The sequence below is a fragment of the Guyanagaster necrorhizus genome, assembly GCF_019112545.1.
Source record: "Guyanagaster necrorhizus MCA 3950 unplaced genomic scaffold BT62scaffold_14, whole genome shotgun sequence".
Classification (NCBI taxonomy): domain Eukaryota; kingdom Fungi; phylum Basidiomycota; class Agaricomycetes; order Agaricales; family Physalacriaceae; genus Guyanagaster; species Guyanagaster necrorhizus.
The window spans coordinates 1,176,380-1,200,507 of record NW_025064893.1 but is presented as its reverse complement, the minus strand read 5'-3'; the positions used below and the strand labels follow the sequence as shown (position 1 = coordinate 1,200,507).

The 24,128-nt window shown below is 49.1% G+C and overlaps 12 protein-coding genes across 12 annotated transcripts; 4 read left to right on the top strand and 8 right to left on the bottom strand.

Moving 5' to 3' along the window:
* Positions 1-181: 181 nt before the first annotated feature.
* BT62DRAFT_932923 (uncharacterized protein) lies at positions 182-870 on the top strand. The gene is made up of 5 exons (XM_043186446.1): positions 182-352; positions 407-462; positions 519-548; positions 612-674; positions 732-870. Exons 1-5 carry the CDS (start codon positions 344-346, stop codon positions 778-780), a joined length of 207 nt encoding a protein of 68 aa, XP_043039257.1. The 5' UTR covers positions 182-343; the 3' UTR covers positions 781-870.
* A 246-nt stretch (positions 871-1,116) lies between these two features.
* On the bottom strand, positions 1,117-1,825 carry BT62DRAFT_896475 (uncharacterized protein; the record flags this gene model as incomplete). Its single annotated transcript, XM_043183261.1, has 3 exons — positions 1,117-1,239; positions 1,289-1,384; positions 1,445-1,825. The coding sequence occupies 3 exons, from the start codon at positions 1,823-1,825 to the stop codon at positions 1,117-1,119; spliced, it is 600 nt and encodes a 199-aa protein (XP_043039256.1).
* A 121-nt stretch (positions 1,826-1,946) lies between these two features.
* Positions 1,947-3,058, bottom strand: BT62DRAFT_897064 (thiazole biosynthetic enzyme; the record flags this gene model as incomplete). Its single annotated transcript, XM_043183287.1, has 4 exons — positions 1,947-2,089; positions 2,142-2,607; positions 2,667-2,850; positions 2,910-3,058. The coding sequence occupies 4 exons, from the start codon at positions 3,056-3,058 to the stop codon at positions 1,947-1,949; spliced, it is 942 nt and encodes a 313-aa protein (XP_043039255.1).
* Positions 3,059-3,541: 483 nt separating this feature from the next.
* BT62DRAFT_1006781 (uncharacterized protein) lies at positions 3,542-4,336 on the bottom strand (the record flags this gene model as incomplete). Its single annotated transcript, XM_043177276.1, has 4 exons — positions 3,542-3,811; positions 3,872-3,935; positions 3,983-4,134; positions 4,187-4,336. The coding sequence occupies 4 exons, from the start codon at positions 4,334-4,336 to the stop codon at positions 3,542-3,544; spliced, it is 636 nt and encodes a 211-aa protein (XP_043039254.1).
* A 1,049-nt stretch (positions 4,337-5,385) lies between these two features.
* Positions 5,386-6,505, top strand: BT62DRAFT_920424 (chorismate mutase; the record flags this gene model as incomplete). Its single annotated transcript, XM_043184217.1, has 5 exons — positions 5,386-5,605; positions 5,662-5,683; positions 5,734-6,023; positions 6,073-6,356; positions 6,407-6,505. The coding sequence occupies 5 exons, from the start codon at positions 5,386-5,388 to the stop codon at positions 6,503-6,505; spliced, it is 915 nt and encodes a 304-aa protein (XP_043039253.1).
* A 181-nt stretch (positions 6,506-6,686) lies between these two features.
* BT62DRAFT_950604 (septin family protein) lies at positions 6,687-9,594 on the bottom strand. The gene is made up of 6 exons (XM_043188150.1): positions 8,985-9,594; positions 8,618-8,929; positions 8,520-8,566; positions 7,273-8,278; positions 7,097-7,211; positions 6,687-7,046 (listed from the first exon to the last, which is right to left on the bottom strand). Exons 1-6 carry the CDS (start codon positions 9,345-9,347, stop codon positions 7,033-7,035), a joined length of 1,857 nt encoding a protein of 618 aa, XP_043039252.1. The 5' UTR covers positions 9,348-9,594; the 3' UTR covers positions 6,687-7,032.
* Positions 9,595-9,851: 257 nt separating this feature from the next.
* BT62DRAFT_932917 (uncharacterized protein) lies at positions 9,852-12,804 on the bottom strand. The gene is made up of 7 exons (XM_043186445.1): positions 12,709-12,804; positions 12,357-12,655; positions 12,265-12,302; positions 11,519-12,203; positions 11,062-11,470; positions 10,470-11,006; positions 9,852-10,405 (listed from the first exon to the last, which is right to left on the bottom strand). Exons 1-7 carry the CDS (start codon positions 12,767-12,769, stop codon positions 10,071-10,073), a joined length of 2,364 nt encoding a protein of 787 aa, XP_043039251.1. The 5' UTR covers positions 12,770-12,804; the 3' UTR covers positions 9,852-10,070.
* A 1,448-nt stretch (positions 12,805-14,252) lies between these two features.
* On the bottom strand, positions 14,253-15,586 carry BT62DRAFT_932916 (uncharacterized protein). Its single transcript, XM_043186444.1, has one exon. It carries the CDS (start codon positions 15,336-15,338, stop codon positions 14,367-14,369), a length of 972 nt encoding a protein of 323 aa, XP_043039250.1. The 5' UTR covers positions 15,339-15,586; the 3' UTR covers positions 14,253-14,366.
* Positions 15,587-16,191: 605 nt separating this feature from the next.
* Positions 16,192-18,632, top strand: BT62DRAFT_932915 (dihydroxy-acid dehydratase). Its single transcript, XM_043186443.1, has 11 exons — positions 16,192-16,343; positions 16,410-16,486; positions 16,543-16,557; positions 16,606-16,859; positions 16,913-17,115; positions 17,166-17,360; positions 17,411-17,600; positions 17,655-17,829; positions 17,883-18,076; positions 18,129-18,222; positions 18,282-18,632. The coding sequence occupies exons 1-11, from the start codon at positions 16,209-16,211 to the stop codon at positions 18,532-18,534; spliced, it is 1,785 nt and encodes a 594-aa protein (XP_043039249.1). The 5' UTR covers positions 16,192-16,208; the 3' UTR covers positions 18,535-18,632.
* Positions 18,627-19,400, bottom strand: BT62DRAFT_932914 (uncharacterized protein). Its single transcript, XM_043186442.1, has 2 exons — positions 19,271-19,400; positions 18,627-19,215 (listed from the first exon to the last, which is right to left on the bottom strand). Exons 1-2 carry the CDS (start codon positions 19,382-19,384, stop codon positions 18,730-18,732), a joined length of 600 nt encoding a protein of 199 aa, XP_043039248.1. The 5' UTR covers positions 19,385-19,400; the 3' UTR covers positions 18,627-18,729.
* Positions 19,401-19,875: 475 nt separating this feature from the next.
* Positions 19,876-21,873, top strand: BT62DRAFT_932913 (uncharacterized protein). Its single transcript, XM_043186441.1, has 7 exons — positions 19,876-20,282; positions 20,328-20,713; positions 20,764-20,891; positions 20,940-20,998; positions 21,053-21,179; positions 21,234-21,295; positions 21,352-21,873. The coding sequence occupies exons 2-7, from the start codon at positions 20,345-20,347 to the stop codon at positions 21,465-21,467; spliced, it is 861 nt and encodes a 286-aa protein (XP_043039247.1). The 5' UTR covers positions 19,876-20,282; positions 20,328-20,344; the 3' UTR covers positions 21,468-21,873.
* Positions 21,874-21,999: 126 nt separating this feature from the next.
* On the bottom strand, positions 22,000-23,960 carry BT62DRAFT_969498 (uncharacterized protein; the record flags this gene model as incomplete). Its single annotated transcript, XM_043188948.1, has 6 exons — positions 23,313-23,960; positions 23,123-23,261; positions 22,904-23,062; positions 22,645-22,849; positions 22,221-22,610; positions 22,000-22,169 (listed from the first exon to the last, which is right to left on the bottom strand). Exons 1-6 carry the CDS (start codon positions 23,732-23,734, stop codon positions 22,000-22,002), a joined length of 1,485 nt encoding a protein of 494 aa, XP_043039246.1. The 5' UTR covers positions 23,735-23,960.
* Between the last annotated feature and the right edge of the window lie 168 nt (positions 23,961-24,128).

Below are 24,128 nucleotides of genomic sequence, written 5' to 3'. Positions count from 1 at the left end.
TTGGCGTTGATCTCAAAAATCGGAGTCACTTTCCTGACTGAATGACTCACGTAGTGACTCGAACATGTGCGCTTTTTGTGAATACAGCGACATGCGCGATTTATTGAACTGCTGTATTAGTAATACCAAGAGGCTCGAGTCAGCGCGCGTCACTTGATTGGTAACCGCGCGATTTTATGGATGCAGTCATGACCCGCGCGATTTAGTGGATATATTGCTGACTATTGTCCCAAAAATCATATATAAGGGCCCTCGATTCGCAAGTCTTCTCAGAATTTCAGTACCACCAACATTAACCATCAGAACTCCGAGTCCTCCAAGCCAGCCATCAACTACAATAATCATGTACGCCGTGCGTACTGGAGTCCATCTACATCTTTTACTTGTTCTCACCACTGTTACGTAGATCACCCAAGTTCCAGTCACTCAGGCTTGCGCAGCCGCTGCGTGTAGCTGTTCCGCGTAAGCATCCAAATTTTGTTTATCAATGCACGAACTGCATGCTTATTGGATCTTAGCTGCACCTGCACTCAATGTGCCTGCAACGCGTGAGTATGATATGCTCTACATTTTCCGAATGCATACCAACGAATTTTTTCCCGTCGAAACAGTTGTTCTTCAAGCGAGACCGGTCAATGCCAATGCTCTGAAGTCAATAGTACCTGCAACACGGCGTATGTACCCTTTTATGCGAGGCACGACAACTTCACGCTGACGATTAGATACTGTAGCTGCGTTTGCGAGGCCGGAGAATGCAAGGGAAGTCAGTGCATGGACTAATTCCAACGGAAGGATTGTTAACAACTATGAGAGCTTCAAGTTATTATGTATTAGTATCGCCGATTGAATGAACCTTCCTGTTTGTGTCCTGTCCATGAGTCCTGATGTACCCATTAAGACAAAAGAACACTTACCTATTTGTAAATCCGAGTCGACCGAGTCCAGTATGCGAACCTTTCCGTAGTTCATGTAACTGTCAGTCCGCTATGATGCAACTTCGTGGATCGACTTGGTTTTTATTTGATATGCTGATGGTACAATCACTACTGAACGACTTGAATGATATCATGACGTCGTGTATGGCACGATGTGGCAACTGAGGGAACAGTCATCATCTCAGAAACATAAAGATAGCATGACCGCATACCCGAGCATCCCACGTCCACCCCAACCTTTTCTCGGCGTTAGACTTAAGAAAGCTGGTCGATTGTCTCTCAGCACTTTGATTGAGATACTCTGCTATATGGACATCAGAAAACGTAACAGTAAAATTAAAATGCAAGCCGACGTTTTCATTGGCCCCCACGGCTTCCGCCACAGCTTGTAGGGATGATGGACTCGTTAATGAACCAAATTTCACGATGAGATCTTCACGTTTCAAACCCTGGAAGAGCACATCAATTAACAAGACATAGTACAACAGAAACTCAGAGGGCTTGCGCACCGCATCCGCTGCCGGACTTCCTGGTGCCACACCGTCAACTCTTGCAAAAGGAGTGTCAGCAGGCGAGTCCGATTCCTGAACTGCAGGCGGGGCCAGGCTCGGGTCATACACGCTTTCCAGCTTCTTCCCAATCTCGTTCATCAATGCCTCTAGATCATTCCGCAGCTCTATGACCCGTATCCGCGCACCCCGTACCGCGTATATGTCAATGTCGGCTCGAGGGAACCCGTCTGGGTCAACCAATGGAGAATGCATCGTCGAGGAGTTTGCTTTTAGAATAGACAGATGAGTCTCTAGTTCTGCCTGAATGTCAGATTTCCGGGCCATCAAGACACGGACTTGCTCCCTAGGGCTGTCTGGCGAAGGCAATTCCATGCCCATGATGGTCGTATTATATCAAGTTAGGTAAGGGTTCAACGCGTCATCAATTATGATCAGATTTGTTCTCGGCGCATGCTAAATACAATTACAACTCAGAAGTTACGTTTACACTTCATTCAGCTTATCCCACAATCTTTCCACTTACGATTTTCGCAGCATCGTAGGCACGAATTGCTTCCTTGGCCGCTTTGATTCCACTGCCAATCATCGCTCCAAAGGTGGGACCCATTCGGTTGGATCCGTCGTGCTCCGAGAGTTCCATACCTGTAAGCACCAATCAGAATAAATCAGTGTGTGTGCAGCATTATTCCTTTACCAGTCATGATGAGACCCGGAGCTACCTGGCGGGTGTTGTTCACAATGGCCGGCTCGGCGCGGTTCATATCCAAGCCTCGCATGTTTCCCAGCTCCTTTAACAGACCCGCACTGACGAGTCTCTTAGCGGAAAATGCGCCCATGGGTCCGTCATGTCCTGTAGCGGATACAACGATTGGCGCGGTAATGGTGTTAGGATCCATGCACGACTGAGTGTCATGGTTCAGAGCCACCAGAGTCCAGTTGGTGACTACACCGGCTACGCGTTGTTTACCCGCAAAGTCTTCGTGAATGATGAGATCCTCTACAGCTGTGGCGTTCATCAGAACGACGTTAGGAAGCTTGAGGACGGCGGACAGCAGGGTAGAGGTGAACAACGCAGCATGTTTTACTACTACGAAGGGACCTTCATCCTCGTAAGGAACGTCGAGCTCTCTAAGGAAGGCATCGGCTGGCTTGCGAATTATCTGGGTAAAACTGAACTAAGCCATTTGTCACAGAAAGCGATGTTAACGGCTCAACTTACCATCGGAGACATGAGTTGTCCACCAAGCCACGCTCCACCTCCAGGCGCAACGTTGGCTTCGATAATGGTGACTTTAAGGTCAGGGCGAGTGACCGCCAGGTGGTAAGCACAGGTGAGACCTGCGCTCCCAGCACCGACAATAACGACATCGGAAATCGCTCTGTCGTACATAGTCTCAAAGTACCTGTGGAGGATCATGAACTGAATTTTAGTTGAGGATCCGCTAAGAAGGCGCCATCCTACCGCTTGATCATGGCCCTTGAAACTTGGGACTCCTGAATGGGAGCAAAGCGATACTGTCCATCATAATCCTCTGCCACATCCATGAAAGCCTTCTGCGGGAAGGAGGAGGGTGCAGGAACACTCTTTTGAAGAAGAGGTGCGGGAGCCATGGTGAGAAATGAAGAGGAGAAGTATTCCAGGATTATATAGCGAGAATGGAATCCCCCGGGGCAAACTGAGGTCATACAGTTCCCACGTCGGTGCTATCGGAGCAGCACCACCAAAAGGACCCCAATAAAGGATTCTACCGAAGACATTACCCAAGGGCTCAAGCAATTCATCGGGTGACTCATAGGATTGTCATAATTGAGGTCCTGGTATTTGCTTTTCAATCAGAATCAGACGAACGATAATTTGAAAATGTTTGAAACGCACCCAAGAGCTTTCAATAGCCACGACGAGCCAGGAAATGCCAGAAACTTGATCTTACTGCCCTTCAGTCACTCGAACAAAGATAGTATACGGTCTCTTAAATACAGATTGTCGTTAAATCCAACGTTGCGGGTGCTATAATACAAATAGTTCATGGCCTAAAATGATAGTGTAACAGGTATCGTGTAGTATCGTTGATGAATCGTAAGCAACAGACCTTATTACACAGACAAGGACTTGGATATATCTTCGTACTTCCGAGCTTCTGCTTCTGCTATTTCGATATTCTTGTTGAGCTTCTCCTCCCTCAGCAACGCCCTCTGCTCCATTCCCAGAACGGTCAAACGAATCTGATCAAGGCGCGCTAACAATGCCGCATTGTCTGTGTCACCACTGGCGTCGGACGCGGCAGGAGCAGGTGAATGTCGATGTCCGTGAAGAGTGGCACGCGGCTGGAATGTTGCTGGACTCGGCGTGATGTCTAATGATGACTGCAGAAAGATGAGCCATGGGGCATGGTTATACTGTTATAAAAAAGCGGGACCCCTCACCTGCCAATTGTCTCCCGCCAGCCGAGCTAATTCGCGTTCTAGCATTTTTTCACGCGTCTTCCCTCTGGAAGCTGAGTGAGCAAGAACGATCCATCTTGTGTGCGAACTGACCTCTCAATATCGGCCATGCAACGCTCATTTTCCCTCTGTGTCCCCTGAAGAAGGAGTTCCAAGTTCTTGTGATCTTTTTTCAGCTCCTGTACTGTTTCTAACGATGGCCTTTGAGCAAGCTGAGCCTGGAGTTGCTGAACTTGGGTCTGTAGCTGGAAAATAAGTAAGCAGACATATTGAACGATTAGGAAAGAGGCGACAAACGCGATCACACTCTCTGTCTTTCTCAATCAGTTGCTTCCGGAGAATGTCCTCATTCGACTCGTCACCTTCTCTGAGAGTGCCAAGATCATCGGATATTAAGGCTAGAGATGGGCGTGGCTGGTTCCGTACAGTTTGGGAACGCCTTATCATGTTTGTAGAGAGATAAATCTGGGGGAAAGGGCGATTTTTGGTGGCAAATCACGCGAAGAAGATACAGAGGTACTAATCGATTTGTCAATGGCAGTTAACAGGAGCCTGAGGCTACCGGGACATATAGCCAAACATTGGAAGTCGGACCGAGCCCTCAGCTCGGAGAACGCGCAAGAACCGATTTGGACAATGTAATCTAAATTTTCACTCTTACAGTTACGTTCAGCATAACTTCCTTGGCAGGCCAGTTCAATGATGTACTTGAGACTAGTTTCTTGTGCCAAATGTCACCGCCCATAGAAGAAATGTTGAGCTGGTACCGCGACTTTGTAATGAATGATGTCCATCCCAAGACCATATATACGATTCTTAGTCAAATGAACGAATTATAAGCAGTGGTCATTTGAAAGAAAAGCGAGGAAAGTTTTCGATCTTCGCCAGTACCTCGTACTCGAAAATGGCTACAATGCAGCTCACGACGATACGGTTACGTCTCCGCCACGTACGGCTTCTCAGCAGTAGCATCAACAGTGAGGTGCAACGTTCATTCGGTATCGAAACGTAGTGAATTAGGCAGACGCATGTAGTACGGACTCTGGTTAATTGGTTTCCTTCTCAAGGACAGTCAGAATATAAATTCCTTCTAATAAATGAAGTTACCGCGGCTGAGCGTTTCAAGTCCACTGCAGACTCCGACTTAGTATTCAAAGGTCGGCCAGAGTCCTGTCGCGAGAGGCAAAGTTAGTACTTGGCAGCGGGTGCTAGGGCTAATTACTGTATACGTCTGGTTATTGGTGCTATCAGCACTTTCTAACTTCGATTTCCGCTCGTGGCCTTAAATAAGATCGGAGACGGTCGCGGCCGAAACCCCATTCCCAACCTTCTCAGTAACGCTTACTGAACAAACGGGTTCATCAACTGATTGCCTGCCAACTCGCGCCTACCCTGGATTACTGGAGTACAAGACCGCTTCGACTTCGCTATTTCGAACCGTAAGTTGCTATTCTCCCAAGGTCAACCCGTTGTCTGACCTTTGCAGTTCCACGAAAATGCAGTCAAACCTTACCATCGGCAACCCATTGTCGTTGGACCGCATTCGTTCGGTCCTGGTCAGGCTTGAGGATACCATCATCTTCTCCCTTATCGAGCGCGCCCAGTTTGTCCACAATGCACGTATGTACGAGCGCAATGCGTTCAAGGAACTGCAAGGTATCGGATTCACTGGCAGTTGGCTAGAGTGGTTCCTCAAGGAGACCGAGACATTCCATGGTGAGCACTTGTGTTATTAAAAATGGCTCCAAAGTCGCTGATCATCAATCTATCAGCAAAAGCAAGAAGATATACTAGGTGGGTATCCCCTTACTCTCATAATTCCATACACCTATTTTTCCCTTTAGCCCAGACGAATACCCCTTCTCAAGCGACCTGCCAGAACCCATTATACCACCCCTATCCTTCCCACAAATCTTATACCCGAATAAAATCAACGTAAATCCATCCATTCTTTCATTCTACACGCGCACTATCGTCCCCCGGATAACTCGACACGCCACCCTGCTCCTCGCGGCTACAAAACGGGCCAAGGGAATCGTCGGAGACGAAGAGTATGAAGATGACGGCAATTATGGGAGTGCTGCGACAATCGATATTGAAGTTTTGCAAGCAATCAGTAAAAGGGTTCACTACGGTACCGCTCTATGCTAGCAGCCACCTTCCGTCCTAACGCTTCCGACTAGGCAAATTCGTCTCCGAATCCAAGTTTTTGCAAGACCCCGCTGCTTTCATCCCGCACATCCTGAAACCCAACCGTTCGGCACTAGAGGCTCTCATAACAAAGCCAGAAGTCGAGCGCAAGTTGCTGATACGGCTGCAGAAAAAGGCAGAGACGTACGCTCAGGACTTTGCCTCCGATGGTACTCAATTGCCTAATGGACCTGTGAGTGGGGCATCCAAAATTGACGTGGCTGGTGTGGTAGAACTTTACGAGAGTTTTATCATCCCACTGACGAAGGAGGTCGAGGTAAATATGTTTGTTATTTATGGAATATACCCGGTTCTTATTTTTCCCAGGTAGATTATCTTCTGCAACGCTTAGTTGGGCTATCAGATGCAGAGATCGACATGTTGGTCAAGAAGGGTATCACTCCATCATACCAGTTCCTTGATTAGGTACAGATCCATCATCTATCATCTACTTGTACTAAAATTAAGGATAGATGTCAAATGCATGTTCGTGAACACTCTCATTCGGTAGAAAAGTAGTGCCTCTTAGTATATGTAATGTAGACCTTTTCCCCATCTGTTTTCATATGCGAAACTCTCGATTCGCTAAAAGTTGTAGTGTTCCTCACTGTTATTGTCCACATAAAATTTTCCCCAGTTTTCTCCCCGCGATCCTTAATATCTATGCATGTACTTCGGCTTATACTCTGAGTTTGAGCTATTTATTTCCATGCCCCGCTATGCTCTGTCACTTGGAGTGTGCTCGCATTGATCAGTACTCCCGCTACTTTCCACACTTCATAGGAGAACAAGTAGGAATATTCAATGACGGTATGTCGAATGCCCAGCCTTCCATCCAATGCTAAGCAATCCTATGAAGCCAACCGAACTGGCTCACTATTATACAAGAAAAAAACCGAAGAAATGGGTATGGATGAAAAAAAAGATGAAGCAACGAATGTAAATAAGAGAGATCATAATCCTATCTCTATGATCAGATGAGCACGCGTCCTTACCTTTCAAAAGGGACAAACGCACCTTCCAGCAACCTGTCCCTCTCGCTGTCTGTAATTTGACGCGTCGCCCTGCGAGCGAGAAGCTTTTCAGTTCTGTACTTTTCATACAAGACCTCCTTCGTATGTGACTTGAGAACCTATGACCGCAATTGTTAAATTTTGGGATCTCAGACAAGCAGCAATGAGTAAAACACGAACGTTCAAGTGGGTACACAGCACGGCCGTTCTCAGAGCGGCGAAATCACAGTGATTTGGATCCAAAACGTCAACAGTTCCCCATCGGAACCTCCTCACGAATACACCTTTCAAATCCTCTGGGGGTCCATGGAGAAAGGTCGGATTGCGCGTACTAGAGAGAGAGGCGGGAGTCTGTGGAATAGAGGAAACCGTTGTATCAATTGACGGAGCATGCTCATCGTCCGAAGAAGTAACAGGAGATGAAGGCGCGGTGTTCAACAGCGTGTTCAAGAGTTGGCTCCGATGCCTGTTCTTCGTCGACTCCGGTGCGATGAGAGCAAATGGCATGAGCGAAGCCAAATCAACTGTGGATTTGGCAACGACAGCTGCTGAAAAACGGACGTTGGCAACGCTATCTTGGTCCTCAAGGTCGGGGGAAACGGGTCGATGATGGTCGACAGCGGCAACAGACAAGTCACGACGACGAGAGCGCGAACGTGACAAGGCTCGTGGGTTGCTGGAATGATGGGTGGAGCGGAGCTTGATGATGGGGCGCGATTGCCGCTCACCCTCTTCCTCCGCTCCAGTCTCGGTTGCGACATGCCCGTTGCTGGTACCGTTCGCTTCGGTCTGAATGTTGGTATGCACGACCCGCCTCGATTTTGGGGTCTCTAGCTCGTCTTTAGGTGAGAACACTCCAAATCCCAGACCTGCATCCACAAGGCCAGTGTGAATGGCCGCTTTCACGGCTGCGAGCTTGTCATCAGTGAGTGAGTCCGCATGAGCGATGACTGGAAGAACATTGATACGAGCGGAAAGACGACGAATGACGCGTATTTCGGCAGGGGACATGGTGAGAGTAACTTGTTCGTCGTCGTCAGAATCATCAGAGGAAGTATCCGGTACAAGATCGGGGGGATTATACTTGGAGACGGTCGCCTCTGAGCGCGTTCTGGTGGGCAGGGACAGCTGCGCGCGTCGCGCAGCAGGGGTCATGAGAGAAGAAGGATCAATCATGTAAATGCATCTTTAATAAAAGGTTAGATAAACTAAAGGCTTATCAATTGTACTGCAGAGACTGGTACGCTTTCGCCGTGCTTGAACAAACACTTTCTGACGGCTGTAGTTAATATTTGAGCCCTGTAAAACGAGTGTCAAGTCCCAATAAAAACCATTTATATCTTCTCAATGAGTGTTTTGAAGATGCTGTCAAGATGCCGTATTCCCTTTGCCAAGCGCACCAGTCCCTGCAGGCTTTAATTACTCACAAGTGGACGTGTTGATCTCCTTTGTTTTTTCGTATCACTTTGGATTCCTAACAGACACTTAAAAGTCAGAGCTAGTGATCACAAAAGAGCAAACGCACCTCGCTCATTGTATCCGCATACTGAGCATCCACATACTTCAAAACCCCACTAACCTGTCTCTCCAACTTGAGCTCCTTCCCCTCGACAAAATCCAACCCAGGCGTGTCGATAACCGAAAATAACACACGGTCGAACCTCGACTCGCATATCTCGACACAAGCAGTATGGATGCTTTGAGTAGCCTTGGGGGGGCCCCTCAGGACCTGGTCAACCGCAGCACGTTGGTCGACAGTGGCGGTGGGAGAAATATCAGCCGTTTCCAAAAGAAGACGAAGAAGTGAGGTCTTCCCCGTCCCTTGCGCTCCGACAACCTGTCCGGATTTAAGATGCCTTTTTGACGTAAATAATACACAGCGATCGACGTACCATTAAATTGAAAGTGGGGGGCAGGCGGGCCCGACGCTGGCTGTATTTCGTTGTAGAAGTCTTGAATGCGGAGGGCGGCGGGTGCATATACAACGACGAAATGGGTGCACCTTCGGCTGGTTTTCCTGGTGAACGGAAAGGTTTATGGAAGGGTATTGGCGAATGGACCTCTCTCCCGAAAGATGTCTTCGCTGCTCCAGTATGGGATTGGCTTTCCGGTGGTTGGTCATCGCGTATGCTGTTGATATCGACCAAGTTTTCCGGCCATGGAATTCCCTGAGGGTTTAGCTCGGGAAGGGAGGGTGATATACGTATCCCGGGAGTTTCAATTGGTCTGGTCGCTTTCCGTCGCAACGAGAACATGATTAAAGGTCGATGAATAGGTCCGAGAGAAAAAACGAGGGCTGTGATATATAGGATGAATGGGAGAAACTGAGCTTCTGAAGGAACGACGGAGGGTATCAGGCCTTGGAGTGAACAACTCTTGGTCTCACACAGAAACTGGTCAAAGCTACTCGGAAGTCGAAAGAGAGAAAAGGTACAACAAAGGTAAAATCAAATCAGGGTCACAATTAGTAGCCATTGCCAGAAGAAGCGAGTTGGCCACGACATTTTCTCACCAATACGAAAATAGGAGGAGAAAGCGCTAGCCTAGTAACCAAGCCCTCTAACAAGGAGAACCTCAAGGTTTGCATTGTAAACGCGTACTCTAAGAAAACGCATGGCTTCAAATTGCCATTTCGAAAAATAAATTGGATTCTCAGATGAAAAAAGAGTTTGAGACAATGTATGACGCTGTGGGCGAGCTCGGAGGTCACTGGAATAGCAGGAACCAATACCTATGATTCTTATTAGGAATCTCATGATTTTTTTTTTCGAAATAGCAATAAAATACGACGTAGAGCATATCCAAAAACGACCGATTAAATTCCGCTGCTTAATTGAAGAAAACAAATACAGATACAGTCCCATGCCCAAAGCCATGACTGCTAACGTCCAGCCCTAAAATAACACAACAAAACAGAGGGAAAGCATGAGTAAAACTTAGTCTACAAAAGTTGATCAATGAGATCCAACAAAAAGGCGTCAGGGTATCGCATCAATGGCCGTCGATGAACCTTCGATACGCATTTTCTTTGAGGGTCGACTTATATCAGGATGTTCCAACATTCTCTTCATGTCGTACTCTCCCCCTCCTTCCACATAGGAAATATAATCTTTCCCATCATTCGCACTCAGAGGTGTCGGCACCATCCTCGAGGAAGGTGGTGAAGGAGGCGAAGGCCGCGCATTAGACGTTCGCTTCGGCGCCTTCCTCAAGGGGTCTCCTCCGCTACGATCATTCACATAGTTGCACGACAAGTTCCGTCGGACGCAGCTGGAACATGCGGGGTACGCTCCATCACACTTCGTTTTACGGGCTAAAACAAAAAGAAAGACACCCGATGAGAAGCTGCAGAAGATATAACGTTTCTATCAACGTACCTCTGCAAAAGTTGCAAGCCACAACTTTGGGTCCAGAAGTTGATGGTTGACGCCCGCTTTTTCCGGGTGCTGTAGCTGCGCGTTTGCGCTGGGCCGCTTGGTGTTCCGAGGCTGGTCTGATAGGCGGCAGAGGCGGTGCGGACATGGGTACCGGCGTGGCTGGGGAATGTTCAGGTAGAGATAGGGTGGCAATGTGAGGTAGTTCGTTATCCGCCCAGTACGAGCGCGATTCACTAATGGAACCTTTCGATCGAACGGAAGATGTAGACGCATCTGTTGATACCCCTATAGAAGGCAGCGGTGTCATCCTCCCCGCGTTCGAGGTCCTGCGGGAAAGAGATAGTGACGGCACTTCAGAAACAGGAGTATCCAGAGCATCAGGAGATGGTTCGTCTATGCTGTCGCTGCCACTGTCTCGGTCCCGACTCGTACGCATACTTCCACGACGCTTGCTTTGAGGCATGTAGTCGCATGAATTTGACCGTTTCAAGCATTGACTGCACGCTGGCCGCCCGCCATCGCACTTGAGTTTGCGAGCTGTAAGGAACCTTGTTTACTAAGGCAAAGAAAGGGGAGAAAAAGCGGCCCTCACATCTACAAAAGTTGCACGCCACTGTAATTTTTTTGGTGCGCTGTTTGGCTTCTGAACGCGAGTCGGTTAGAGACGTGGCGAAGTACGAGCCGTTGGACGTACTGGTCAGACCCTTTGTCGATGCACTGACAGAGATGTCAGTTAAGGGGCGGGTAAGGGGGACGGAGCGCATGTCTCTTGCAGCAGATGTAGAGACCTCACGAGAAACGGAGAGTGAATGATGCCGGCTGATGGAATTATGTGGTCCTGCGGTATCTATGGCCAGTATGGGCCGTGAGGACATAGCACCTGACGTCCGTGGTATACCCTGGTTTTGAACGAGATGGCGAGAGAGTGAAGGGCGTGAGGACTGCAGGTATTCAAGCTTGAACTTATCGAATAGATAGTCCCGTGTATACGTCTGCAAGGTCTGAGATCACATCAGATTAATGCAGGGACCCAGGCGTGAGCGACTTACCTCCATGTGACGGAAAATGGCATTGCGTAGATGTAGAAAGTCGCAGTGACATGGATCCAAAACATCCAAAGAACCCCAGCGATATGTGCGAATGTATTTTCCTTGGACGAGTTTTGAAGAAGGGGAATGGTATGAAGGGGTGTACTGGTGAACGAGCTGCTGGCGTGACACAGGTATCCTGGGAACGCCGTCGCTGTGGGAATATATATCCGGCGAAATCAGAGCATAAGGAAGCCGCAAAGAGGATGAAACAGGAGAGGAGGGAGGAGAGCTGGTGCCAGAGCTGGTACCGTTTACGTAGCCATTGGTCAATTTACCATTGCTAGGCGAGATATCACCGGGATGGCTGTGGTAGGCATCGTCGAATATGCCGAAACCAATGCCAGCCGCAGCTAGGTCTCGCCGTATAGCCATTTTAACAGCAGCGAGCCGGTCATTGGTGAGGATATCTGCACGTGAGACAACAGGTAGGACATTAACTCGTGTTGACAGACGGCGAATAGAATTTATGTCGGCGGAGGGCAATGTGGGTCGTGTCAAGAGAGGATTGTTGGCGACAGGGAGCTCGAGAATGAGGGGGTCAAGGTCGGGTTGTGAAAAGCTGTTTGCACGAGCACGAGGCGGCGCGAGCGGCGCAGGTATCTGTGATGGTACAATTTGATCCGGGTCAAGAAAATATAGACACCTGTCATATTGTAAATGTGGCGTTCAGGACGCGTCGACGGGACAATTATAGTAATACGCACAGATGAACATAGCGGTCGGTGGTGGAGGAGTTGCGAGCCTGTGATCATGATTGAGGAGAGGTTAGCAACAGCGAGAAAGAATAGGCGCTCACGTCTTGAATGGATTCGGCAAAGCGCGACTCTACGTATCTGAGTGTATCAGCGACAAGCCTCTCAGCAGGCTGTTCGTCTTTAAAGTCGAGGGACGGGGTATCGACGAGATGCAAGGTAAGCGTCTGGAGCGGGCCGTTGCCGTCGAGGTCAAGGTCTACATCAATAGAAGCAGAACGAATGTGAGAAGTACGGCCGCTGCACCCCTGAACGAACTTTGCGACCGAAGCGAGCTGGTCCTGGGATGTAGTGGGCGAAACATTGGAGGTGTCGAGGAGGAGACGTAGGAAGGAAGTCTTGCCTGATCCGAGACGGAATAAGGAGGCAGAAAGAGGAGAATAAGGGGGAACTGACCTCCACGAGAGCCAGCGACGAGCAGGGTAAATTCTAGGGAGGGGCCGGCTGGGTCAGCCATGGCGGTGAGAGACCATGTAGATGGTGGAGAGAGGCAAACCGCGTACCGGGCGCATCAAGACCAGATCCGACGTGAGTGACATGACTTGGAAGCGCAAGGCTGGGCTCGAGGTGGCTTCCCGCGGCAGACCCCGTCCGCTCGTCCTGTATCCGGTGCTCAGTACCAGTTCTCATCCCGCCGTCCTCAAGGCTCTCAGTGAACCGTCGGCGCTGCGTGACGCTGGAACGGAGACAGACCACAATAGTCCAGGGTCCCTGCTCAGCGCGGTGATTTTGAAAACTCTGATGAAGAACCGACACATGCTAATTCCCACCGAACCAATCGGAGGAAACCAAGGTCCAAATCCAATCTCCCCCCTTGCGCTCCCGCTCTCAATTCCCATTATTACGCCTGCAGCCCAGGCATTTCTATACTATTAGTTTGATGCCTATCCTAAAAAAATATACAGAAACACTACAAAACTGTCGCCAGAACTAAGGTAGACCTGTGAAATAACCGATTTCGGGGTAATCATATCGTGAGAGCCGTAGGCATGCGTCCGGAGTGCGCATATAAAAGGCTAAGAAAAGAGCGGATAGCAACGGAATACGTAAAAAGAATCGGGAGGATCTGTCATTGCCGTGAACAGGGGGATATGAATGTGGGGAAACTGGCCGCACCTGCAACCCACTGTAGACGCCCTTTGCGGCCCGAGCAAGTGATCCAGAACAAACCCAAGTCGGAATCCGCCTCTACCGACCGCGGTACCGCCATTAGGGTCGCTGCCTACCGCCTGTCAAACTATAATAGCATCCCATTATTTTCTTCCCTATTTCTTTCCCCCCTTCGCTGGCGGCCACGGTCTTACTGTTCCACGCCGTGCGCTCCGTTGTGATCCTCGTGGTGCCATGGTGCTATCATCTGTTAGGTACAGACTCGGGCCCGTTGCCGTCACTTCAGACGGATTCGACTGATTGACTTCTTCGGAAGATGGCGTCGCTCTTTGGCGCTCGGACGCCGGACTTGCCATATCAAAATCCTCGACCGATGATGCTGGTCCCTCGCCGCGCACACTCTCGCTCGTTCGCGCCCTCGTACTGCTTCTTTTCTTCGCCTTGAGTGTTTTTGACTTAGGATTCTTTCCCGGTCCACGTCGTTTCGGTGTGGACTGGTATACACATGGGCGGTTGTCTCGAGCTGTGCAGTTCATGCATGAAGGTCTCGCTCCGTCGCAGCGTAGTTTCCGTCCTAATATAACTTGCATTGAATATATAACAACGACTTTCTTCACATCGACACTTACCGCGGCAGAAATCGCAGGCTATCAGTGTCTTTTTGACACTCTTTCGTTTCGAGTCGTCTCCTCCGGGACTTGTGCTTCTCGCGCGCTTTTTGCTTCGTCGGAATGTAGTTGGCATGTATTCGGCATCACCGTCGTCATCGGTACCGCTACTAGAGACCTCTTCAGACAGTCCGCTAGGTGCAGCAACGCGAGGGAGGATGTAAGCCGGCCCTTGTCGTGGAGGAAGCACCTCACTGTACAAGCTCTCAGGTCCGGGGCGCACTCCATGTGAGGGTGATATTTCCTGATACTGAGCCCTCACACTATAAGGATTGTCTAAATATCAGTCAGCTCTACCCGACGCACAGCGACATAAATGGATAAACACGTACACTGAGACACCGGAGGGCCGCCGCCCGTGTATGTATCTCGAGGGATTGGTTCTCGGCGGTATGCCATTGCGGCGCGTTCGTCGTATTGACTCATTCCATGAGACGGGCCCGGTGGTTCGCTTCGAGGCGTAGAATCCCTTCGATAAACCTGTTCATAGTGTCCCGTTCCGCGAGACGGACTAGGTTGCGGCTCAGGAGGATATCTTTGTCTCATTCCGTCTCTGGCGTCGTAGCGTATGTGAGACGGTCCAGCTTCCCCCTCCCGCCAAACAGCATAGTCAGGTGAATGCTGCAGAGTGTACCCGCCAGAAGGTCCCCTAGAACTGGAGACATAGTACGCCGGGTCACTTCGAATGGGTTGACCATGCGGGACGGAAGAAGAGCCGTTGGGACGACTAGCTGCAGATGAGCCCGTAGGATTGTCTTGCCACGCCGCTGTCTCGTACCCCACGAATGGACGATACACGTTGGCGGGATAGGGCACGGAGGATACACGAGGAGCGCCGGCCCGAGCAGCGAAGGAAGTCGGGGTGCCATGACGAGCAGCGACCGTGTCTTCGTCGTCTCGTCGACTGGGCGGACCATGTGGAATGGAAGAAGAGCCACCAAGGCCAGGTGGTACAGAGGGATCGCCTTGCCAGCCTGCCTCGTAGCTCGCATATGCATGTACAGCGCGTAGGGCGTTTGAGGGATATGGCCCAGAGGGTAAAGGAGTAGTGGCAGAATGGCGAGAACGGAGCGGCGGTGAGGGCCCAGGATGCTCCGGCTCCATGTCTTCGTCGTCCCGAGCTTCAGGGAGCGTCGTCCTGGTAGAGCTGTTCCGGACTTTCTGTGGGCTTGAATATAGATGGGGAATTAGACTGCTTGGCAGAGAACTTCGCTTGCCAGAATCGTCGCCTCTGTCTTTGCCATCCATAGGAGGGTGGAAGAGAGTGCGCAGTTAATGACCGGACTATTGAAAGACTAAGGCTGGGAGAGTCGGAAGAGCAGAAAACAAACAATCGAAGTGTCTCATATACTGCCGCTTGGAATTGTAGGAGTCGGATGACGATCACGGTTGCGGAGGAATAAAGGCACCAATTAAATACAGTCCAACAATCCAATACACGTCTCACAGCGTATGCTTCCGCGCGATGCCTCCCGCCCGAAAGAAAAAAGAAAAAAGGGATGTGGCGGATGTTGCTGGTAAACCTTCTCATCTATCTCATGAAAAATGATTTGTAATTCCACCCATTTTCTCGCGTCCTGGTTGCCAAATTCTGGACCTCATCTACTGTATTTGTTGGTCATTGCCTTTCATTCGTGAGCCCCTCAAATTCACGATAAATGCTGTGATTGGTTTGTAGCTGAAACACGATCGATTTTTGGGGGATCGTTCAGCCAATCTAAGGTCCCCTGATAACTCTTTTGAGTATAACAAGCCCCATAGACCGGTATTCAACTTTATTCCACTTCACACCGTGGATGTTATTCTATGCTTCTGTCGTCGAGTCAAAAGGATCGACGGTTTCGGAACGGAAAGCATAGTTCTTAAGAGTCAATTCACCGAACTAGGTTTATTTCTAAAATATAAACTAGCCGAAGAAGGAACGACAGCGGACGACCTATAGAACAAAAGAATGAAATTGAGTTGGACAGGGGATATTAAACCAAAAAGGAAGTCCGGAGCACGAGCTGATGCCGAGGAAGCTTAAATTACGTACAGTTTGAGTGCGAATGTTACGTAAGCACGTACTTTTTTGACCAAATTTAGACTCGTGACTCAAAAAAGACATTTCTCGACGCGATGATGCTCAGACACAGATCCTCTCTGGGTCGGTCTACCAGGTCGTTCTGGTCGTCGGCAGCATGTCACGACAAACTTGTCATGAACAAGTATAGTCGGGTTGTTACCCAACCAAAAGACCAAGGTGCCAGCCAGGTATTTTATTCACTGTACCACTGTTTGTGAGTCAGAATAGAAATTCTTACAGACTTTTTTGTTCAGGCCATGCTTTACGCGACGGACGAGATCTCATCTGACGAAGACTTCAACAAGGCAATGGTTGGAGTTGCCAGTGTCTGGTGAACCATCCGTTTAACTCAATCTTATATGGTAACTAATTCGCGGCCTCTGATAGGTACGAAGGGAACCCGTAAGAGATTTCACCGCATGTCGCCCATTGTCTCCACCTCTTTGTCAGATGCAACAAACACCTGTTGGGTCTCGGACAGGAAGTCAAGGCGTCCTTGCAAAAAGCAGGTCTCATCGGGTACCAGTTTGGTACTGTCGGCGTCAGCGATGGCATTAGCATGGGCACAAGCGCAATGTCTTATTCCCTCCAATCACGCGACCTTATTGCCGACCAGGTGGAGACCGCCGCCGGTGGGCATCATCTCGACGGGATGGTTGTAATACCCGGCTGTGACAAAAATATGCCCGGTGTCTTAATGGCTCGTTAGTGTTTCTTATCGTTATATTATGTATGCTTACTGAGATTGTTACGTCAGTTGGGCGTCTTAATCGCCCTGGTCTTATGGTGTATGGTGGAACTATTCGAGCAGGCTCGTGTGAGGGTGCTCCCCAACTGGATATCGTTTCCGCATTTCAGGCGTATGGCAAGTATCTGCAGGATGGAATGACACCCGCAGCCGAAAATGAGCGATACAACACCGTCCGGTACGCGTGTCCTGGTCCTGGAGCTTGTGGTGGTGTCCGTTTCATGTTCTATCATCATGGCATCCAATACCTACTCTATTGTAGATGTACACTGCGAACACGATGGCTAGCGCGTCAGAAGCTATGGGCATGACTCTTCCCGGATCTTCATCTTTCCCCGCTGAATCTCAAGACAAACACGAGGAAATAGCCTCCGTGGGATCAGTCATGTACAGCTTGATCTCGAAGAGCATACTTCCGCGGGATATTATGACACGCTCCGCTTTTGAAAATGCGATGGCATGTATAGCAGTTCCTATATCTACGGATCCTAATTCTTTTTTCCCCAGGTCTTAACAATGATTCTTGGTGGTTCAACTAATGCCGTCCTGCATCTGATTGCTATCGCTCATTCAGTCGGCATCACCCTCACCATTGATGACTTCCAGGCAGTCTCAGATCGCACGCCCTTCCTCGCTGATATCAAACCTAGCGGAAAGTATGTTATGGAGGACGTGTACAAAGTCGGTGGTATTCCTAGTACGCTTCCCACCTCTCACCGTTCTGGTTACGAGCTAACTACATTTAAACCAGAGGTTCTCGCGTTTCTCCTTAAGAACAAACTTATTGACGGGAACAATATGACCGTCACGGGCCGTACTCTCGGAGAAAATCTCGACCGATGGACGCACAAATATGGCGAGTTGGATTCGACACAGGACGTTATCCGGCCTTTGGACAAACCTATCAAGTCAACAGGGCATCTTAGGTACCGTAATATCTACCTTTATGACCCACATCATGAACTCATTTGCAAATTAGGATACTGCGAGGAAATCTCGCTCCGGGAGGTGCGGTTGCCAAGATAACAGGTAAAGAAGGACTCGGTTTCACCGGTAAAGCTCGGGCATTCGACAATGAAAACGACTTCATCCGCGCTGTGGAGAGCGGTTCTATCAAAAAGGGTGATAAGACGGTGGTCATTCTCAGGTATCTAGGACCCAAGGGTGGACCTGGTAAGTAATACCATCCGGTTTGATTTAAACTTTGTCACCCTGATTTTGCCAGGTATGCCCGAGATGCTAAAGCCGACGAGCCTCATCATGGGTGCTGGCCTAGGGCTTGATGTGGCGTGTCTAACGGACGGACGCTTCAGTGGGGGGTAAGCAATTGCCGGATATATGGCCTTTCCGAGATATTAAGATAAGGCTGTGTTTCTAGATCTCACGGATTCTGTATTGGCCATGTTGTTCCAGAAGCTCAGGTGGGCGGGCCTATTGCCTTTGTCCGAGATGGCGATGTCATTTCCGTCGACGCCGTGAAAAATACAATTGAGCTCCATGTCTCGGCTGAAGAGCTGGAGGAGAGGAAAAAGGACTGGGTGCCACCTCCGTTGAAGGTGTCACAGGGAACGCTGTACAAGTACGTTAAGACAGTAATGGATGCCAGTCGGGGCTGTATTACAGACTCGTAAGTTGTTTACGAGTGTCAAACTATGAAAGTGTATTTTCGTTATAATGGTCTTCTGGCTCGATGCAACGTGTTGTACATTGTAAACTGAGGACGAATATGGATGATAATTACAGGATCAAATTGCTATACCGATGATATCGGTTGCTCCGGATAGAGTAACATGAAAGAATAGAAGCCTAATGTAGACTGGCCAATATCACAGAATCAACCTATCCACTGTCTCGGACATACACATAACCTCAACATCCATGCCGAAGCGTAAACGCAAGCTCTGGGTGATTATCTCACGGCTCACCAAGGAAGAAGGACACGAAAACTTGACAATTGTCACTCCTCCCGAAAGAGTGCATTCGTAAACGTCGAGACTCTGGCGTTCTGGCAATATTGCGCCATGTGGGACATAAGCGATGGGGTATTCCAAGAGAACCGCCGCGAGGGGAACCGTTACATCCACAGGAAGATCAGATGGGAGGGTGCAGGAGATGTCAGTGGCCCGGATCTCGATACTTTGAAGAGTGTTCAGAACATTTTCTGGGGGGGAAATGAGGTAACCTGAAACAGACACATAGATGGTATCATTGAATTCCGGAGCTCGAAAGTGGAAGCGGGGGACGTTGATGAAGAATGATTGATCTGCAGTAGGTTCGTAGAGATGGACGACGTCTTTGAACAGTGGGTTTTTCTGGAACAGAAAGGTCAGACTTATTCATGTAGTGGGGTAGGGAGGCCAAGAGTACCTCGCGAAGAGCAACCAACAATTTTTCGAAGATGATCCTGGTAGCAAACGTGTCCACCAAATACCCCGTCCTGTATAAAAAGATCTGTATCAGTTTCCACGAGCCTCGGTACATGGAAATCGTATTGTAACGTCGTCATTGGACGAGCACTGACCGGACCGACAGAGCGATCAAAGAGAGGTCAACAGCAAACTGGCGCCAGCTCCGACGGTTTCCGGTGGACACGAGACGACGGAGTTCTTCGTGAATGGTTTTAATGAGTTCCTCGTCGATAAAGGTCATGAAGAGATGTAGTTGTTATTTATGAAGTCTGAGTACTGTTGATGGAATGATAAGTGAAGAAGTATGAACTGGTAAAGATCACTGCAGTCCCTAGTCACCGTCGCTTCGCTGGATCAAATTTCAAGCGATGAAACTCATGAAGTCTCCCCGAATACAGATGCGAATTTGGATCATGCTCACTCGAAGCCTGAGTCAGCAATTAGACACAGCAGCCTGAGTGCCAACAATGTATTGCTTCTAGATCATGATTGGCCGGGAAGGCATCAAGGCTCGCCGCCAGGCACATACGAACGAAATAGCAGGACGGAGGGGAACTCGTATAAAGACTATAACGTGCAGAAGGAAGCGACTTACTATGATTCCGAATTGAATCGATAGCACGAGGTTCTTGCTCTTGGAAATTCAGGGAAAGGGTCCTGTCTCTCTCGGGCCGGATTCTGCCGCTGCCTTGAGGCTCGAGGCTGTTCTGATTCAACAACTCGAACGAGTTCTGAAAGCAGTGGAAAGATATCAGTTACCCTATGCAAGCAGTGATGGTTACTTTGTACACCCTTCCTGATCCCCTATCCATAAATTCGTGGCCTTCCGATTTCTATTCTTCTGCTGGCAGAATCTGAACCCCCGCTGGTTTGTTAACTGCAGGACGGGCTCTTCTTTTTTGGCGTCATTGTACTGCAATCAGAGGGGCAGGTCGTCACTGTTGCAGTTGTTTTGGCCGCCATCAACCCTAGTGCGTAGTCCAACTCACCTGAAAAATCAGCTAACGTCTCTCAAGGGACAAATTCTTTCGACATGGGTTCCGCCTCTCCGGTGCCTTTGAATATCTGGATTTATCTTAACTTGATTTCGAACACCATATTATTACCCTTTCTCGTTGCCACTTTTCTGTTCTCGACCCGTGCAAGCCGACACCCGACGCTCATTAACCTCTGCATAACGTGTATATTTTCCGGGATCTCCTCTCTTCTTCTATTCTACGTGGGGAAATATGAACCGGATTCACCGGAGCCGCCGAAACCACTCTGTATCGCACAGACATCACTTTTGTATGGGATCGCACCAATGTGGTCCGTCGCTGTTTTGGCTTTCGTGTATCATACAGTGGTCATTACCATTGGAGGATATGCTTGTCCAAGTCTCAGTAAGGGGAAGATGGTTGTGGTACATCTAGCAAGTCTTTCTGCCCTTGTAAATGTGCTCAATAAGTGTAGATGCTATCGGCCCCTTACATCGTACAATGCTCGTTCAGCATTGCAACCCTCATTATATCCGTTTCCCATCCAGACTTTGTATCTCGCTATCACCGAAAACTGTACTGTGCATTGGCTTACTCACCTCTGTAAGCTTCTTCGACCACATCCATTTGGTAACTCATTGAGTTTCCTAGTTACATTGCTATGAGCCTGTTTACATTTGCGGTTTGTGTAGCCATTTTTGCGTTTGAAAGTACGTGTTTCTTCAGCTATAGGTTTCAGAGTTTTAAGGGTTCCTTCCTTGTAGCTTACCTTGCTAGATATCTGTACCGCAACTATCGCGGAATGCGACAGGCCCGACACTCCACTGACCTCCACCCGACATTGTTGCTTCGTGTTCTGCTGTTCGGACTGTATATTCTCCTTGGCATGCTGTATGGTCGATCTTCATACGTAGCCACTATCCGTGACGTTTATTAATAACCTAGGGTCAACTTCGTCTCCATACTCTACGATCAGACGTTTATCGAAGACATGTACGCGGCAATTTGTGAGTCCTGCCCTCTTCTGAATTCTCTACATCTCTAATGAAGTGACATGCATAAGCCGGTACCGTTGTTTTCCTTGTCTTCGGAACCCAAGCCGATGTCCTCCGTGTTTGGTGTTTCTGGCGTCGGGACGACTCACGCAACAAACCTTTACCGATATGTCCCGCTCATTGATTTTTCAAAAGGATCTTCGCCAGAGGACAAAGGCTTGCCTTAGGCCATCGCAGGGGTTCTAGAATGAGGTGGTGCTGGATACGGGATCGGTTTTATACTTCTCGGAAATAAATCCTATCGTTCAATTTTCGACGTGGAAAACAAGGCCTACGGTAGGCATCAGTGCTTACAAGAACACTATCGGACGGAGCGTTCTCTATCGCCATGAAAGAATGACATGTACATTGACACGTATAGTCTCTTGACCGGACCAGGATCATATTTCCAGTCTTGCACTGATGTGATGATATGCTTCTAGTCGAAGAGAAATTAACCTGAACTATAAAGTAGGTCGGAGGGACATGTGCCAGTCCACCAGGCACGAACTTTGATGAGTTGTGACGAAACTTAAAAAGGTTCATCGGTCAAAAGGCACCCGAGTTCAAATTGAAGAAGCGATCATCACGTCGCAGACGTGACGGGCATAAATTTACATCGGGCTTTGAACGTGCATCCATGTGTTAAGCGAGAGGAAACAGGTATCGAAATATGCCTATGAGTCGAAAATAGCCCCAAACGCAAAGATACCCCGACTCCGGAGACCATAAATAACCTTCTCCGTCAGTTTCTGGTTCGAGATAACACAGACACATTCCGGCTTGTAATCATCCACCATACGGTTCGTGAGCTTGATGATATCAGGCTTGCCATGCTTCCGCGTATCTTCGACAATTTCGTCAGATCCCTTCGGCAACTAAGAAACATTGCACGTACCGTACACGACCGCTCCAGGACTCGCTGCCAATATATCATCGACCAACGGGTCTCCGAATGTTGCACGCGTATTGGGTGCCATCCAAAACAGCTTATGCGCAACCTTTCCACTCAAAATATGAGGTGTAAACGGTGCGATTCCACTGCCAGTAGCAACGAACAACACCCTTCGGAACAGAGGCACAATCCGAAGCGCACCACACGTCGGGATACCCCTCACCCAAATCTCTTTCGGTGGGTTCGCGATCATCTCCGTCGTCCAGTCACCTGCCTGAGATATGATGATCGAGTATCCCGTCACTCCAGGAGCAGCGATGGTGGCGAAACTGTGCCATTCATTCAGCGGATCTGTGGAGAACCGCTGGAAAGAGCCGGGAACGGGATGTGGACCTAAGTGAAATGGAGTCAGAGATGTCGAACAGACGGCGGAAGAAAGACTGGCCATAGTCGACAAAGAGACGGACAGCGTGATCGGAGAGGACGACGCTGCGGACGGGAACCTTTTGCAGCTTCGTCCAGGGAAGAATCAAGGACCAGCTCAAGACCATCATGATCCAGAACGGAGCAGAGTGCACCAACGCGTGTCCGAGGGACTTGTCACCCTTGTAATCGTTGGTGAGGACGACGACCTGCAGTCAATTTGTCAGAGCGAACGTAGATAGCCGAGTGAGGGACAACCTCACCTGCGACCAAACCAATGCAGTTGCCGTCCACCCCATGAACCGATGCATGCGCTCGAACGCGTCATGGCGTTTGATCCGGAAAGTAGGGTAAGCAAACACGACGATCCCAATCAAGAAAGCAAGGACTATATACGTCAGTGAGACGGTGGCGACTGAAGTCTGGATATATATATCGATTATTTTGAGTCAAGTGGACATATGCTTCGAGGGGAAACGTACTCCTTTGCCTTGAACAAGCTCTCTAGTCGCTTGGACGGCCAAAAGGATCAGCCAAACTGTACCCGAAACAGCAGCTCCGGAATGGATGCCTCCATTATGATACACTCTCGCAGCAGTCTTCCGAATGAAGAACGGCCATCTGAGAAAACGCGTCAGCCAACTGCAAGGACTACCAGGTAAAGAGACTCACGACTGAGGAACAGAACAAGCAACTGCGAAAAGCACGTTTATAACGTGCTCCTGCCTCATGAGAATAGCAATAAAGATATTCGCCACCGCGACGAGTGCAATCTTCTGAGAATGATATCCGCGGATTGTGTACGAGATGAAGATACCGATGTTTGTCAAGAACACGACTGAGAATAATCTGCGGTAGATAGAGAAGGCCTGCAACCGTAGATTGCGCACGAGGCGCGGCTGAGTCTTTTCGGGCATTTCATCCTCTTCGTAGCCATCCCATGGATTAACCTGTTTTTCGGCGTCGAGGACGGTGACGGTCGCCGTAGACTTTTCGGGAGAGTGGTGAATGGTCTCGATGGGACTATTTGGGAGAGAGGAGGTACTGGTGGAAGCGGAGTGGGTAAGCTTGACTGGATGTGTGTTGGGATCCATCGTGAGCTGACTGGGGAAACATTGGTGGACATGGACATGCTTTTAAAGAGACAGTCTGTGACGTTAGCGATGATAGTCGGTAGCGGCACACAAGGACGAATCAAGGACCGGGTTGAAGACACCTCGATTCGGGGGGGAAAGGTAAGAAAGACTCGTGTAATTCTATGCACGACCAAGTATTTATACGTAGATAAGAGTGGAGTGCATAGATAAGCATAGTTCAAATAAAGTCCGGGTTTATGTTACGAAAAAGGAAGTAGAACGGGCCCGTCCGTTACATACGCCCTCCGATGCCTTGTGATCAAGGCATCCCTTCTAATAACAGCCACGTCGACACCTTCAAGCAACATCCCTATAGTTCAACAAGCTGTCGTCCTCTGGATTATCAACATCC

What these genes read in the sequence shown, in the direction of transcription:
- BT62DRAFT_932917 (XM_043186445.1), bottom strand. Translation starts at nt 12,769, where the DNA reads ATGGCTGACCCAGCCGGCCCCTCCCTAGAATTTACCCTGCTCGTCGCT. An exon ending in CGTCGCTGGCTCTCGTGGAG is followed by an intron (nt 12,656 to 12,708) that starts GTCAGTTCCCCC and finishes GTCTCGGATCAG; the next exon opens with GCAAGACTTCCTTCCTACGT. An exon ending in CCATTTTCCGTCACATGGAG is followed by an intron (nt 11,471 to 11,518) that starts GTAAGTCGCTCA and finishes ATGTGATCTCAG; the next exon opens with ACCTTGCAGACGTATACACG.
- BT62DRAFT_932914 (XM_043186442.1), bottom strand. Translation starts at nt 19,384, where the DNA reads ATGTACCGAGGCTCGTGGAAACTGATACAGATCTTTTTATACAGGACG. An exon ending in TGTTGGTTGCTCTTCGCGAG is followed by an intron (nt 19,216 to 19,270) that starts GTACTCTTGGCC and finishes TTTCTGTTCCAG; the next exon opens with AAAAACCCACTGTTCAAAGA.
- BT62DRAFT_932915 (XM_043186443.1), top strand. Translation starts at nt 16,209, where the DNA reads ATGATGCTCAGACACAGATCCTCTCTGGGTCGGTCTACCAGGTCGTTC. An exon ending in GTCCTGGAGCTTGTGGTGGT is followed by an intron (nt 17,116 to 17,165) that starts GTCCGTTTCATG and finishes ACTCTATTGTAG; the next exon opens with ATGTACACTGCGAACACGAT. An exon ending in AGGACCCAAGGGTGGACCTG is followed by an intron (nt 18,077 to 18,128) that starts GTAAGTAATACC and finishes TGATTTTGCCAG; the next exon opens with GTATGCCCGAGATGCTAAAG.
- BT62DRAFT_932923 (XM_043186446.1), top strand. An exon ending in GCTGCGTGTAGCTGTTCCGC is followed by an intron (nt 463 to 518) that starts GTAAGCATCCAA and finishes ATTGGATCTTAG; the next exon opens with CTGCACCTGCACTCAATGTG. An exon ending in AATAGTACCTGCAACACGGC is followed by an intron (nt 675 to 731) that starts GTATGTACCCTT and finishes TAGATACTGTAG; the next exon opens with CTGCGTTTGCGAGGCCGGAG.
- BT62DRAFT_950604 (XM_043188150.1), bottom strand. Translation starts at nt 9,347, where the DNA reads ATGTTCTCGTTGCGACGGAAAGCGACCAGACCAATTGAAACTCCCGGG. An exon ending in CCCCCACTTTCAATTTAATG is followed by an intron (nt 8,930 to 8,984) that starts GTACGTCGATCG and finishes AAATCCGGACAG; the next exon opens with GTTGTCGGAGCGCAAGGGAC. An exon ending in GGAGATCAACACGTCCACTT is followed by an intron (nt 8,279 to 8,519) that starts GTGAGTAATTAA and finishes CTTTTATTAAAG; the next exon opens with ATGCATTTACATGATTGATC.
- BT62DRAFT_932913 (XM_043186441.1), top strand. Translation starts at nt 20,345, where the DNA reads ATGGGTTCCGCCTCTCCGGTGCCTTTGAATATCTGGATTTATCTTAAC. An exon ending in TATATTCTCCTTGGCATGCT is followed by an intron (nt 21,180 to 21,233) that starts GTATGGTCGATC and finishes TTAATAACCTAG; the next exon opens with GGTCAACTTCGTCTCCATAC. An exon ending in AGACATGTACGCGGCAATTT is followed by an intron (nt 21,296 to 21,351) that starts GTGAGTCCTGCC and finishes GACATGCATAAG; the next exon opens with CCGGTACCGTTGTTTTCCTT.
- BT62DRAFT_932916 (XM_043186444.1), bottom strand. Translation starts at nt 15,338, where the DNA reads ATGGATGGCAAAGACAGAGGCGACGATTCTGGCAAGCGAAGTTCTCTG.